The 16,233-nt window shown below is 45.2% G+C and overlaps 1 protein-coding gene across 2 annotated transcripts in view; it reads left to right on the top strand.

Moving 5' to 3' along the window:
- Window positions 1-2,640: 2,640 nt before the first annotated feature.
- SDK2 (sidekick cell adhesion molecule 2) overlaps window positions 2,641-16,233 on the top strand; it is a 468,912-nt gene continuing 455,319 nt past the window's right edge. For both annotated transcript variants that reach the window (XM_081938775.1, XM_081938774.1), the window contains exon 1: window positions 2,641-3,601. In XM_081938775.1, the coding sequence (XP_081794901.1) occupies window positions 3,520-3,601 (82 nt within the window). In that variant the 5' untranslated portion in view covers window positions 2,641-3,519. The remainder of the gene's footprint in view (window positions 3,602-16,233) is intronic.

Here is a 16,233-nt window from a genome sequence, read left to right as displayed (position 1 = left end):
ATTGCAGTACTACAATTTAATACAACTATGAAGGGCATTGCTACAGCTTCTCAGTAAAGCAGAGGTGCACCTGGCTCACCAGCCAAAGCTGGACAAAGGCATGCCCGACTATGGCTTTGGAGCAGCGGTTTCAGAAATGGGAAATTTTCCAGTTAAAGGTCCCCATTCCTCTTTGTCCCTCTATTTAAGGCTGCACTCAAGTCATGTTTCCCCACTTCTCTACATTCAGAATGGGTGCAAGCTAGTACTAGTGATTTGTCCTTCTGGCATCTGTGAAAACTGAGTCAATAAACACTTCAATACTTGGCCTAAAAAAAGTCTCACAGTAGAATAGCAGATAACTCATCTCTGAGGATGGTGGGCATGGTAGGAAATCTCTATTCTTATTTTTATTAGGCACTCTCATTAAAAGCATATTTGTTCTTGAATCAATCCTTCCTTCCTTCCTTCCTTCCTTCCTTCCTTCCTTCCTTCCTTCCTTCCTTCCTACCTACCTACCTATCTCCTTCCCCCCTCCCTTCTTTCCTGCCTTCCTGCCTTCTTTCTTGACAGAAGCAGGGAGTTTATAATTCAAAGTCAGTAATTAAGCAAAGCTTTTAAAAACATTAATATCTCCTCGTGACTGACCCTTCTTTTTCCAAAAGTGGAGGGAAGAAGAGCAAATGAGAATGGCAACTTACTGGCAAGAATGAGCTTGACTATAAGCAAAAGGGCAACTATGAGGGAATTTTGGGATGTAGATAGTCCTCAGCTTCTGACTGATTGGGACTGAAGCTAACAATGGACTCTGGAAAAGAACTTATGACCTGGATTTAAAGTGCTAGTGAGTGTGGGATTTACTCCCTGCTTGAGGGCTGATCTGTGTAGTTTATCTCAATATGTTCTTTTACATTCTATGTGACATGCATTTTATCTCTACTGTATGTGACTATTAATGACTAAGGCGTCTATGGATGGCCATCAATAGATAGACAGAATTAAATCACATTTACAAAGAAGGAAACAAAAAGACCAGAACACATCCTCTACAGATCCACATCCAGGTAAACAGAGATTAATACCAAACAATCAGGCAGAAAATAATACCAAAATCAAGAAATTACTAAGGAGGAAACCACATCTCTACCAAAACTGGCAGCCTATGACATATAAACAGAGAGCACACCCCCCCCCCCCCACATACACACATTCACTAATGTTGCCTAATCTGGTGCAGGTAATCCTCAATTTATGACCATAACTGAGCCTGGAATTATGGTTGTGAGTTGTTCTGGCCATTAACCAGGTTATCATGTGACCAACCTGATTTTATAATTTTTTACAGAGGTTGTTTAGGAAATCAACATAATGGTTAAGCAAATGCCAGGTTTGTTAAGCAAAACCATTGTCTGCAATGGGTGCTTTTTTTGCTGGAAACTAGAAGTAAATGGTGGTTTCCACTAAAAAAAACACCATACATTGTGCACACATGACCCCACAAAATTGCAAATGGCCATAAATACACTCAAAATGGGATATGTAACTGCAAGGGGGTGGGGCAGTTATCAGAATTTTGCATCCCAATTATAAGTATCTTTTTAGGGGGGGGGGTTCTACATAACTTCAAATGGTAACTAAGCAGCCAGTCATAAATACAGAACTGCCTGTAATGAAATGCCTACAAGCAACAACCAAGCTCAGAAAGGGCCAAAGCCTCCATACAAAATATTATTTTTGATTTAGTTTGATATGGGGGGAGAGGAGAGAGAGAAACATACGGAGTCCTGGATTATTCACATAAAAAAATTCCTCAGTTTTATAAGGTAAAAGGTTCCCCTCATACAATTGTTCCAGACTCTAGGGGGTGGTGCTGATTTCTGTTTCAAAGCCGAAGAGCCAGCGCTGTCCAAAGGCGTCTCCGTGTTCATGTGGCCGGCAAGACTAAACGTGGAACGCTGTTACCTTCCCACCAAAGGTGGTTCCTATTTTTCTACTTGCATTTTTACATGCTTTGGAACTGCTAGGTTGGCAGAAGCTGGGACAAGTAACGGGAGCTCACTCTGTTATGTGGCGCTAGTGCTGACTTTTCTGATCGACAAGCTCAGCATCTTAGCCACTGAGCCCTTTTATAACATCAGTTTTATACATCTATACAAAACTTAACCTCTTGTCACTACCAGCCTCGGACTTTCCCCAAATCCGGAGCAATGGGACCCAACTGCAAAACTTGTAGCAGCTGGGAGCTTTTCTGAAGGGGTCGTTGTTGGTAGGGAGGGTGCGTGCGGGTGTGCCGTTCGTATAGGTTCGAGTCCCTTTTTGGGAGAGGGGGCGGTCTAGAAGCATGACTGGGGGGGGGGCTCGTAATGACGCTCCCCTTAACAACCACTCTTCCGAGCCCGACGACACAGCGGACCGGCGTCGTCGTCGTCGTCGTCTGCCTTGGCGAAGCGCGCGTCGTTCGCTACGAACGGTTCGCAGTCGCCGGCGTGAGCCACTAGGTGGCAATGCCGGCCTCCCTCTTCCTCCGCCTATGCCTGGCTGAGGTTGCCGCCGCTCCTGGCTCTGCTGATCCTGGCTCACTCTGCTGCTGAGCCAGGAGCGGGAGGGTAGCAAGCGAAGCGCGCCCGCCGGAGAAGCCCGGAATCTCTTACCCTGGAGAGAGAGACGCCCGGGCGGCTGTCTTCCAAACCCAGGCTGGCTCGCCTTGGGGATGTTGGAGAGAGGCGAGTCCGCTGCCTCCCGCCATGAGAACCGCTCGGAAGGCGAGTTGAGGAGGATTCGGGGAGGGGAGAAAGACCCCAGACCTGATTCCCCCTCCCCAAAACTTTTCCATCTGCTCTGAACGCCGTTTGCCGAGAGAAAACTTCGCTCCTCCCTCTGGGATTTGGTAGGTGTGACTGTGGATCTCTCGCCGCCGCTACCCGCTCGCTCCACACGGCTTCTCCTTCCCGAAGTCTTCAAATATCTTTGGAGGAGCTCGGACCTCTGAATAATCCAGACTTCTCCCTTCCTCTCCACCTCCCGCTACCGATCCACCCTGTTGAGCCTCTGCGGTCCCAAGGACGCGGCGGCGGTGTCGCCTCCTTCTCCTTCTTCTCCGGGGCTGCTGCCGATTCTGCCCCGCAGTGCAGGATCGTTTGTTTTCTCTCCTTTCTCCCTTTCCGCCAAGCCTTTTTGGAAGGATGGCGATGTGGGGCTGATGACCGATGTCGCAGTCTCCCGTTCTTCCTCAGACTTTGGGGGAAGAATTGATCGGGGAAGAGGGGGTGACCGGGATTAAAATCGCCCTCTTCCCCCTCCCGATTCTCGCCGAGCCTTCTTGGGAATGGAGCGAGGGTCTTAAGGCGATCTGGCCAAGAAGTCAGTAAAAGTGAGAGGACGGAAGATCGCTACCCCGTCGCAAATCTTCTCCGGCCCGTTTTGCAAAGCAAGCCAGGAGCGAACACACGGGATTTATAGGTGGACGGACCTTTCACAAGACCTTCCCCAAACTCCAGAAGTTCTCTTCCATCCTCAGCCTTGCTCCGCCTCTGGGAAACCATGGCCGGGATTGGCAGCTGCGGAAGGATACTGTGTGGCGCGCTCTTCGCTCTTCTGGGCATCTCTTCGGTCAAAGGCCAAGGTAATTAGAGGGGGATGTCTGGTCACGGAGTCCCCACGGGCTGTTTTTGTCTTTGTAGTTACGAGGGGGGGCGTGTGGGTGCCAATACCGAGGGGGGGGGCTAAGTTCCCGGGAGCAGCTGGATGGCAACCGACGTGATACCTGCAAATACCTCGGATGAGGGATGCCTTTGACTTTTTTCAAGGAGTGAAAGCGTAATGAAGTTGATCGATTCCTCGCTCTCTCCTCCTCCCCGTTTGTGATTGGTTAATGGAAGGGGCGAGGTGGATAAAAGAGATCTTGAGGACCTGGGAATTTAAGGCGACTTTCTATTGCCCCCCCCCCCCCCCAATTTGGTCGGGTCTGTGTTTTGACGGAGGTGATGGGGGTTGGAAAGCGGCGGTGATTTGTTTTGACGATGGAGGGTACGAGGGGCGAACGAGGAATCGTGGGGAAGTTTTGTGTCTGGTGATTTGCAGGAATGAAACGTTTACTCAAAAGTGATCAAGAGATCAAAACAAAGTGTGGAAGAGAGAGAGAGACGAGGAGAGAAGCAGACGCCAGACGTTTAAGGAAGATAACAAGATCTTTAAAAAGAAACGGGGGTGGGGGGCTCTTGGGGAGCAGTAGAATAGAAACAATAACCCCGGGTGTGTATTGGTGTCTGAGTGTGTGCATAGTGGATCTACACCGACTTGTATTCGAGTTTACAAAAAGGTGAAACAATACAGCCACTCAGTTCATGAGGCGGGGGGAAGAAATCTAAAACCCGTTGTTGGATGCTATCTCCATTAGAACCAAACACCATGCAAAACTCACAGGGAGCTTCGGAAGACTTAATCCGTGAAAGCGTGGTGTTTATTTTCTACTCAAATACACAGGATTGGGCTGCGCAGTCTCTGAGGAAGAATTAGGCTAGGCTAATAAAACGTGTATCCTCAGGGCGAAAGGCTTTTTCTCAAAGCCCGAGCCGTCTCCGCCTCGGGAGAAACTCGGCGGCTTTTCCTTCGCGGGCAGCCAAAAGAGCTTCCGCGGCAGCTTTTTCCGAGAGAGTCGCGTTGCCTTTGTTGGCGTGCTTGCGTGTGGGGGAGCGCTTGTGTGAGAGGAGTTAAATATCACACTACCAAAGCCGGCTGGGATACCGAGAGAACTTCCCGGGGTACGGAATACAACACGTGGGGCAGCCCTTCAGAGAGGTGCAGAGGAGCAGAACGAGGCGGAAAAAGACCCAATCCAGCCTCGGGGGGGGGGGGGAACCTCCCGGTGCTTCTGGGAATGGAAAGAGAGACGGGAATCTCCTCCAGACGCGCGCGCTCTCCCTCGCCAAAAATAAAGCCGCCGCCGCGGTGCTGAAAAAGGCGGGAGTGAATGAGGTTGACCTCTTTTTCTCTGCCCCCCCCCCCCCCCACCGCCACCACCAGTGCGTTGCAAGGAGAGAAACGCATTTCAGATGCAGCTTACAGGTGGGCCGGCCTGTAAAAGCAGTCCGGAGGAGCGAAGTAGGGAACTCGCCCGAGGGGCGTCGTTGCGCCTCTACGCCTCAGGCTTCGCTCTCTCTCTCCCGCCGCCGCTGCCTCCTTCTCCTCCCTCCGCGTCCTCAGCTTCACGTTTGGCTTGGAGTGATGCGCTTGGCGGATTTGGCTGGAGAAGCCAAAACAGATCTCTCTTTCTCTCTCTCTCTCTCTCTCCTCTCTCTCCGGAGGTATTCCGGCGGGCGGGGCTGAAGAAACCGAGACCTGCCACATTCCCTTCTCGTCCCCGCGTCCCTCCCTTGAGATCGCCAGTATTTCATGGCCACAGATACTGTACCCGCAAGCTGGAGGCTCTCCGGAGTCCTTGGGACTACAACTCTGATTATATCCCAGTTGTTGTTGAGGCGCTGGGGTGAGGTGGGGAGGGGAAAGACAGGTTGCCAAACAAATATGTGGACAGGGGATTATCTTTTCCAGGTCTTTATTTTTTTTAAAACCCACTTTGTTATAAGATCTTTTAAAGGATATGGTGGCTTGCAAAAGGAAGGGGGGAGTGTTTGATGTCCTCCAAAAAGAAACAAAATGAAAATTATTTAAGGGGCGAGGGAGAGAAAATGAAGGAGAAAAAAATAAAGCAGATTTTTTTTTTAAAAAAAATCTTTTTATTACACATGGTTATTCTTGGTACCCAGCATGAATCAGAAAGATTAAGTTGGCTACTTTATGGAGTTAAATTTCATTTTTTACCTGACTAGTGGCCACAATAAAGATTTCATTTGTCTTATGGCCAATTCTTATAAGCAGACTTTTTCTCTTCTCCTTTTATGGTATCAAAACCTTGGTGGTCTTAAGACTTTCTGAGGTTTCCTTGCTCCCCTCCTCCCTTTTTTTCAAACCCTTTGGGCTAATCCAATATTTGGTTAGTTATCCAAATACTCGCTTTAAAAAACTGGAGGAGGTTTTACAATGTGCATATATCTCATCCAAACACCTTCCTTGCTCCTCATTTTCTGTCTCTTGACCTGTCAAGATAATAACGGTATAAATAGAATTTATAGTCACAAGGCAAGGGGATGGACCTGTTTGAAGCTGCTGGTGCTCACACCACAAGGGAAGATCACAGGAGCTCTTTCGGGACCCTCCCTATGTGATGAATGCATTTCCAAGGCTCCTTATTGCAAAGCCTGGAAAATCAAAGAGATGTGTCGCAAAAATGATACACAACTTCTTTCTGGACAATTTGGCAAAAAAAAAATGTGGATAAGGAGGATGGCAGACGCCTCAATGAATGAAAATACATGATTACATTTGTAAGCCATGTGCTGTTTTTTATTCCATTGAATGATTGTATTTTGCTGCTTTACTAACTCTATTTTCTTATTATATGATTATATAGATTTATTGTAGTTATCCACTCCAGTGAGATGATATAGAATGTCTTTTCCAGAAAAAACAATCATTTTACCAATCATTTGGCAGTTACCGGATTTAGGCTTCAAAAATCTGGATAGCCACTTAGATGGCAGTCAGATTTTTTCTGTATTTCACTGCAATATAAGGATACTCAGATGTTTGCATCCCAGTCCTGGGGAGGGAAGGTCAGGTAAATTCAAATATTAGTTGCTAAAATCCTTCCTGTCTTTCCATCCTCTCCCAAATCACCAACCACTGTATTTGATACCCTTCTACCCATTTTCCTTCATCTTAGAGCTGGCTGGAGCCTTGTTATCAGTAATGTGAGTCAAATGAAGTATGTCATTGAGAAAAGGTCGTTGGAGGCTATCCTTCCATGACAGCCCATGAGTTGGCAAATGCCACAAACTACCTCCGGACCTACTGATAAGCTAATTGCCTCTGGAATGCTCTTATACTGCGCAGACTATTTTCAGCTACCTCTGCTATCTGAATGCGATACATAAATAGACTCCCTCTCTAAGCAGAGACCATTGATTTGGTTGCACGAGCCAATGAAGCCTCTTGGAAACATCATATGATGTGAAAAGGCAAGAGGAGATGGAGAATGCTTTCATTTTATGGCATAGTTTGGGGATGCAAAGGAGTTTATCCTGTGCAGCTTTTTGGAGATATTCTCTTACCTTTGTGGTGTTTGTATCATTTATATGTGCTGTGAATAAAGAATAGCTCAATAGGAATATTATATCTGTGCCCATATTGTGCTGTACATTCACAGAGAGGAGGACCAGCAATTGTAATTATACTATTCACATTCCCCTCTATTCTTTAATAACTTCCAGAAATGTACCTCTCTGACTTCTGAGGAAAAGGTCCCAATTTAGCAATAGCTCTTAGACTTATATACCTCTTTACAGCCCTCTCCACGCAGTTTATAGAGTCAGCATATTGCCCCTAACAATCTGGGTCCTCATTTTGCCTTGCAAATAATATGTCAGAAAATCAGAAAATATGTAGTTTTAGAATGCTTAGCATTCCCTGTCCAGTATCTTCATGATATTTGGGAGCGTAGATGCCACAATAGAATTAACATTGTTTCACACCTACTACAGATAATTCAGTAATGTCACCAGAGTTTTAAGAGACGTGTTATTTAAGAGCAGAAGAACCAACTTTGGTTTCTACTGGTCATTTTTCTGTGTGTTAATATTAGTTTGACCTGTTGAAAATAGCAGGTGATAATACTTATCTCCAAGTTATGAACAGCTTTACCTGCTGATTTAATAGGTTGACCTTCAGAAGGAAACTGGAGAAAATATGACCATTATTTTCAGACAACAAACCTGCATGTCAGTACATCTCCAATTTAATAAAATATCAGATGGAAGAAAATGAGGGTGGGTGGGTGGGTGGGTGGGTGGAGTTCTGCCTGAGATTTTGGAGGGCTAGAGTCACAGGAGACAATATTGAACTAAGTAGGCAAATAGTCTGACTTCGCATAGCACATTTATTATGTTGTTTATAGCATGGTAGTCCACAAACTATGTTTATCTAAACATCTAAATAAACATCCAAACAATGTATCTAAACATCTAAATAAACGATATGCAGTTGAATCTAAATAAACATCTAAAAGTGTACACATGGTGCATTCACACTGTGTTGCAAATATGAAAGGAAAGGGTCAGTGAAGGAGAGTAAAATTTTTCATACTCAACATCCCATATACAATCCCAAAAATGAATCTTACCAAGCATAGGTACCAACCAGGATTCAGGGCAGTAAGGGAGGCAAAGCATATCACTCTGGAGGTGGTATCAGATTAAAAGAAGATCCCATTTCCCCCCATGTTCTTTGTGCTTCTTTCTCCCCCATTAGTTTAGCGACAAGTTATTATTTATTGTTTTATCCCTTTTAATGTTTACTGGCTTTAATTTTTGTAAGTCATCAAGAGTCGCCTCTAGACGAGATGGGAGGCACATAAATTTAATAAATAAATACTTCTCTTCCCTTATTCTGTTGGGTGTTGCACCTGGGTCCTTTCTGGCTATTCAACCATTTTGTAGCATTTTGTAACAAAGACACTCAAATTTATCAAAATGTTGACTCCTTGTGGATAGGGTCCAGTGGGCTGACTGAAGAAGGTTTAGCCATGTTATCTGGGATTCATTGAGGCCTATGCATTCTGATAAAGAGGACAGGAAATCAGCACCCTAGTTTATTTCCACCATCTGTGTTCTTGGCTCCTGGCTCCTTCAGAGAACAAGGCGAGGTATATAGCTGGCTGGTTCTGGGAGATTATCAATTCTTATTTGGGAGAGAGGGTGACTGCATTAGACCTGCAAGAGGCACTAAAGAGATTTCCCCTCAGTCTTCCGCATATCAATCCTTTCCCATTTGTTGAACATCTATGTAAAATCACTGGCAGAGGTCATCCATCAGCCTGAGATGTAATATTGTCAATACGCAATGATACCTAGTTATGTATCACGATTCCAGACCATGCCAGAGATGTAATACTCCTGTCCTGGTTTTTGGAGCCTGTCTGAGACTAGATGCAATGAGAGGTTGAAATTAAATCTAAGCTACATGGAGTTACTAATGTGTCCATTTAGATTTTCAGACTATTGCAAAGTTGTGTCTCAGTAAGAGTGCCACTAATTCTGTGGAAGAATGTCTGTGACTGGGGAGAACTCCTGAGTCTTTGGATGGAGAGGAGCGCTTTTTGTCCAGATTTGGCTAGTGCAGCCCCTGTCTAGAGCACAAGGCTTTTGCAAACAGAATAAGAAACTCATTCCTTCTGAATAAAACTATAAGCAGGGGTGGGATTCAGCTGGTTTAAACTAGTTCAGGTGAACCGGTAGTTCCGGCAATCAGTTGGCTCCACCCACCCACCCACCCCTGCTCTATTCCGTTCTATATTTCCTTTGTTTGAAGCCCAGCTGATTGGCATGGCAGAGGGGATTGCCGCTTCTCAGCTGTTTTACTTACCGGGGCTGCAGGAAAAGGTAAGGTTTGGTGCTTATTTCAAATGTAATGTGCATGCGCGCACCGTCGTTTGGCGCTTGCGAAGCAAACCAGTTGTTACACTGGTTGAATCCCACCACTGACTATAACAGTACTCAGTAAGAGTGCATGGATCGGTCTGAAAACCACCTGGGACTTACGATTAATGCAGACTACTGGTATTTACCAGGAGCACATTACACCCATACTTTGCACGTACATGAGTTACTAGTGACCTATAGATACAGTTCAAAGTGCTGGGTTTGACTTACTATGTCCTACTGTATATGGATTGTTGCCCAAGTACCTATAATAACACCTACTACTGTCTTAATAGGGCATCCAATGCATCTCTCTGGAAGAAGAGTATTCTACTTTTCATGAGGAAATTAAAACTATGAGGCATTATTTTTTTAGTCAATGCTCCAAACTTGTAGAATGGCATCTACTTGGAATTAAGCTTTGTTCCATCCCTCCTAATCTTCTGGAAACTACTGAAGATGGAAGGCCTCTGAAGAGTTTTTGGAGAATAATTTATTATTGTCATCCTTACTTTATCTTGAATTTCCTTAAATTGATTTACTAATTTTATGTGATGTTTGATTTGATTATAATTGTATTTTCATTATTACCAGTACTGTAAGTAAGTATTTTCAAATTTTGATTATTATTTTTAATTTATTCATATTTATTATGGGCATTCTGTTTATGGATGGTTTTTGTAAAGCACCATGAGTCTATATTAATTTTGGCATTATTCCAGTAGAGTGAGTGAGTGAGTGAGTGAATGAGTGAATGAATGAATGAATGAATGAAATCTCTGATAACTAAAATAGCTGTCTGAAATTGTAGAAAAAATAAAATTATAGAAAATTGCTGCCAATTAGCATAGGTATTCCTGAACTACATAGACCCAATGGTGTGAGCAAATCAAAGGCAACTGAAAACATCCTATTTCTCCTTTGAAGTAATGTTGATAAGAGGTATTTTTTCTTACTTGGGTAAAGTTGATTCTCTTTCCTATTCACACCATAGTGAGGTTTAAAAAGTTCCTATTTTACAGCTGGGAGAAAAAAGATTCACCATATATGTATGAGACTGATACATGACTGGTTCTAATCAGGGTTCAAAATGCCTGACGATGATTGGGAGATCCAGGGATTCAAAAACAATTAAATATGCAATATTTCAGGAATCTCTAGATGCTTTGAACTACATGTCCAATAAATCACAGTCTAGTCAAATATATATTCTCCAATTTCTGGAAGTGCGACTTGGGACAGTGGGCTGCTGATGGCTGCAACATGAAGCTGCCCAGGTAATGTTTGTTGAAGACACATCCTCACTAAGCAGCCCCAATTTTATCACCAACCAACCTGTTGCTGAGGCAGACTAAGGTTGCCTTCAGGTGATCCAGCATCAAGTGACGTGCCAGCAGCAGACTTTCCATGTAGACAGTATAGAGCCGTGGTGGAGTGCCACAAGTGGCACACTGAGCCCTCTCTGCAGGCACACGAGCTGTCCAGCTCAGCTCCACTGTGCATGCGTTCGCGCCTCCCATCGGCCAGCTGGTTTTGAGGCCTCTGCCGCACATGTGGGAGACTCATGTGCATGCAGGAGGTCGGGCACACGTGCACGTTCTATCCTATGACTGGTCTGCCCTGCCTGACAGCTAGCAACAGCCAAGTCGCGCCTGATTGGCTAGGACACGGCTTGGCTGAGCGCGGGCTGTTCAGGCTGTTTCCATTGGCTGCCCTGCTTGACAGTTCTGTATAAATAGCTGTCAAGCAGGGAAGGTGCTGAACTTCGCCTGTTGCTTGTTGCTTGCTTCTGTTTGTAAAAATGCTGTTAAAGTTCCCTCAGAGTGAGTCCTGCCTCATCCTTCAACTATTTTACACTGGCGACGAAGGTGGGATTCGAACCCACGCATGCACAGTGTGACAACCAAGGCAGGCAGTCGAGGTATGGCGGGAGGGTTGCTGCGCCCGGCGCCTAGTTGTGGACCCCAACCGGTCCACCTGGTCCTCGTCCACCTGGTCATCCAGCGGCACGAGTTCATCAATCAAGCAGGTCCGGTTGGGTGGAAGCAGCAGCTGGTAGGGGCTCATCTCTGCCGTGGACAGGTCGGAGAGCTCCGCGGCTCTGGCCTCTTCCACCGCCTGCTGCAATGTGATCTCAGGGCGGGCCAGCATCCATCGCCTCAGGCGGCGGTCCTTGACCCCGCAGACGAATTGCTCCACTAAGGAGTCATCCAAGTCTGCGAATTCGCAAGGAATAGCTGCCGTTCGCAATGACTGCAGGAACTGGCTGATGGACTCAGTCTCCTTTTGTATGCATTGGCGGAATGCGTAACGGTGGGAGATCCTGGAGGGTGCTGGGGCATAATGGTTCCTCAGCTTAGCCGTCAGGTTTTCCCATGTGAGGGTGTGAGCCGGCAGAGGAGCGGCGAAGGCTCTGGCTGAATTGAACATAGCCGACCCACAGCAACTAAGAAAAAAACTAACTTTGCGGTCTGCAGGCAGGTCTTTAGCGATCAGAAAACACTCGAACCACTCCATGAACCCGGCCCAGGTCTCGCCGTCGGTTCCATATGGAGCAAAAGGTGGCATGGATGCCATAGTAGCAGTTGCCGCGTCGATGAAGTGATAGCGTGCGGAATAGGCTGCAGCCTGAGAGTCGGCTGAGGGAACTTCGTTCACTCCCTACATAACGTTGTTAGATGGCCTTCAGAGATCCCATCCTCGTCGCCAATGTAAAATAGTTGAAGGATGAGGCAGGACTCACTCTGAGGGAACTTTAACAGCGTTTATTACAAACTGAAGCAAGCAACAAGCAACAAGCGAAGTTCAGCACCTTCCCTGCTTGACAGCTATTTATACGGAGCTGTCAAGCAGGGCAGCCAATGGAAACGGCCTGAATAGCCCGCGCTCAGCCAAGCCCCGTCCTAGCCAATCAGGCACGACTTGGCTGTTGCTAGCTGTCAGGCAGGGCAGACCAGTCGTAGAACAGTGCAGAGGCAGTGGGCGCACACGTATGCATGGGAGCAGCAGGGGGTGCAGCCCCGTGACCTGTTTTTGGAGGCCTACTAGGCCCAAAACAGGGCACAGGGGGGCGCATGTATGGGTGGGAGTGCAGGGGGAAGCACACATGCGCAGGGGTGAAGCGCATTGCATTGTGGGTGTGGGCAGGCACACATGTGCTGTCGCGCACATGTGAATGATTTCGGCACGCAAGGACAAAAAGGTTAGCCATCACTGGTCTAAAGCTGTGCTAGCTGAGGAATTCTGGGAGTTGAAGTTCATAAGTATTAAAGTTACTAAGATTGGAGGCCCCTGCTCTAGAGTGCATAGACAAGGAATCCTGAGGTGCTGCTGTCAGGAGCAGTCATCTGTGGAGTTTCCTCCTGGCCTCTGTCCCTCTCTCCCTCAGTGCCGTTCTGACTGCAAGAGATCAGCTTCGGTAGCCATTTTCATTTTTGAACAGCTTGTTCAACCAGTGATCTGAGAGGATAGTTGCTCTTTGCCAAGCTTTAAAACTGGCTAGCCTATTCTTCTCTCAATGTCTGTCATTGAAAGTATAACTGAAAGGACCCACCTCTAGTTCTTCAGTAGCTTGTGAGGCAGGAAATTCCCTTTGCAGGGCTATTGCCCTCAGGGACACTCTGGTTTCTCTCCCAGCCATGGCTAAAACTAAGAAGTCTGTATTTATCAGCCCTGACTGATGTGGCAGGGCTTGGAATTATTGGAGCGTCTTTTGGCTTTTGTTTTGTTTTAGTTTTAAAATCAGAGTATCCTTCTTCTGAAGGTGAGACAAGATGCTCTCCTCCTGCCTGAAGCTGGATGCAACTTTAACTGCTTTATTGAACCCTCTTCCTCCCCAAAGTAATAAATGTAGGACAACAGATGGGAAATGCAGTCGGTTGAAAGTTCTTTTTTGTCTTGACTTCAGAGCGCCTTACCCAAGGCCATTCTGAAGTCTCTGCAAGTGCCAAGAAAACTGTTGCTTGTTTTGCGTCTATTCATTCCTCTAAGAAATAAATCTATCTTTTTGACATTTTTTTTCATCCATTCCTTATCTATCAAGAGGTAACACTTCAGCCTGCACAGAACCCTTATTGTGCTTGTTTGGAATGTGCTGTTCTTGGAAGTTCAGGGAAACCATTTTCCTCCTTGATTTTCCAAAGAGAGTCAAAACTGGAATTTAGGTGGTGGAGGAAAGAAAGAGACAGAGAGAAGCAAGAGAGAGAGAGATATATGTTTAAAGTTCAGGTTTTAACTGCTTTTATAGGGCCAGAATAGGACAGTTTCCAACAAGAAATTCAACGATGTATGGCATGCCATGCACTAAATAAATAAATGGGAAACCTCTGACAAGTTAGAAATAAGCAACATGTTCTTTTGAGGCTTTGGCTCCAGACAACATAGCCAATAAGGTAAAGGTTATCCTGGCACATAAGTTGTTCCCGACTCTAGGGGGCAGTGCTTATCTCAGTTTCAAAGCCAAAGAGCCAACATTGTCCGTAAACGCCTCCGTGATCATGTGGCCAGCATGACTAAATGCCGGATGCACACGGAACGCTGTTACCTTCCCACCAAAGATGGTTCCTATTTTTCTACTTGCATTTTTTATGTGCTTTCAAACTGCTAGGTTGGTAGAAGCTGGGACAAGTAACCGGAGCTCACTCTGTTACACGGCACTAAAGATTTGAACCGCTGAACTGCCAACCTTTCTGATTGACAAGCTCAGCATCTTAGCCACTGAGCCACTGCGTCCCTAACATAGTCAATAGCCAAGCATTATTTATTGCAGTTTACTAAATCTGGGCATCAACAGCTTGTTGATCTGTAGTTCAGTGAGTCTGGGAACTGCCTAACTTTCACTGCCATCTATTTATATTTTGGCATGAAAATGTTGTTTAAAAACCTATATTACATTTTGGCTTAACTCCAGTTTTCTCTAATATCCAAAGTGTGGTTAGTTTCAACAATTCAAATTCAAACTATGTTTAGTGAAGCTGGATTGCTTGGTATAGTCCAGGGGGTCACCAACCTTTTGGACCTCAGGGACCACTAAATTCATAATTTTAAATCCCGCGGACTACTAATATGATTTTTAAAAAGATCAATAGTATTTAGTACAATATTAAAAATGCAAATATTTTTTCTGCAGACCACCAAAAGTTTCTCATGACCACCAGTGGTCTACGGACCACCAGTTGGTGACCACTGGTATAGTCAGTTCCACATTGGTATTAAATGGCAAGGTGTAGTTCTAAAAAGTGCATAAACAAAATCAGGGTATGGGACCTCAAAAGAAGGGCATGGTGAAGTTTGTATTTATCAGACAGTCCAAATGGTGAATTTGCAGCACCATTAAGCCATAATAACCCAATCACATTGGCTGATTACCACAATGTGTTATACTAAAACGTAGCCATCAAATTTATGTATCATTCAAGCATTGTGTATCATGTGAATATAGTGTGGTTTTCCCCAGCCTGGAATTCTCCAGATGTGTTGAGCTTCAGCTTCCATCTACCGGATATGAATTACAGGAATCAATTCTAGCTTGTCTACAAGCACCAGGCATCACATCCAAATCCCACAACTGTTTGTACAGCCAAAAACTCTTAACACAGATTTACATGTACAAATATGTGCTTGCAGTCATAAGTCAAATAAACGTGCAGCCCAATTTTTGAGTAATTTACTCAGAAGAAACAAATGTTACCGTATTTAGTATTCACAATTCTCTCAGGCAAATTTGCAGATAAATCTAGTAACCCAATTCCTGTTTTTCTGTCAGAGAGATTCACAAGGAACTTGTCCTGAAATATCCTTATAGCAACTCTTAGGCTTTTTCCGAAAGAACCTACCATAGCTAGGACTTTAGAGAGTTTTTTTCTAATATCTACAAAATAAAGCTTCGGTTTTTCCTAAATAAGCAAGAACTATAGGTTTAAGGGTTAGAGATTATACAATAGAAGAGATTTAAGCAGAGTAAGCAGCATGATAGCTGCTGCTTGGCCGTTGTGCTGCAACGCTTTAGTATAATGAACGCTTTTGATTCCTTCACTAGGAATACTATATATCTTCTTTAGGAATTACTTCAGTTGCTGCGTGTGCTGCCCCCTCCAGGTTGCAGGGGAAAGCTGCTTGAGGATTCTCTCAGCTGATAATGAGTCTTTGAATTACAATCGCTTTTAATGATTTTGATACTGCTGAGGAACAATATTTGTGCCGGAAGGAGCGTTGCAAAGAAATAAAGGTCTTCCTTTGATGAGTTTGGTAGGGAACCTAGAAGACGAGAAAGGGAAGCAGAGAGAAAGGCAGAACGGCAAATGTGCTATAGTATTTTGTTCCGTTCCAGTGACCTTGGTAAGTGCTTCAGCGTCTGCTTGCAGTTGCTCTCAGAATATAATGTACATTCCTCACTCAGGTATGGATCACTTTCCACACATGGCTATTAAGTTTCTGGTTATGACTCACCCTCTTCCTATATTTCAGCTCAAGGGTAGGTATCTGCATGGGGCACTTAGTCCTCTGAAATTATTGCCCCACCAACATTTAGCAGCAAAATGGCCAAATTTCAGAGCAAAGACCAAGATACATTGCTACGCCATTTCTGATCCAGAAAGAGCCTGTTGCAGCTCCCTTCCCAAAAAACATGAGGTGAGGAGGATTAGGAAATAGGCCTTCTCAGTGGCAGCCCCTATTCTGTGGGATATTCTCCCCACCTGTTATGAATGACCCCAAGCAAGAT

The sequence above is a fragment of the Natrix helvetica genome (genome assembly GCF_964273705.1).
Source record: "Natrix helvetica genome assembly, chromosome: 1".
Classification (NCBI taxonomy): Eukaryota; Metazoa; Chordata; class Lepidosauria; order Squamata; family Natricidae; genus Natrix; species Natrix helvetica.
The sequence above is the reverse complement of the archived record's forward strand: the minus strand, read 5'-3'. Positions and strand labels throughout refer to the sequence as shown.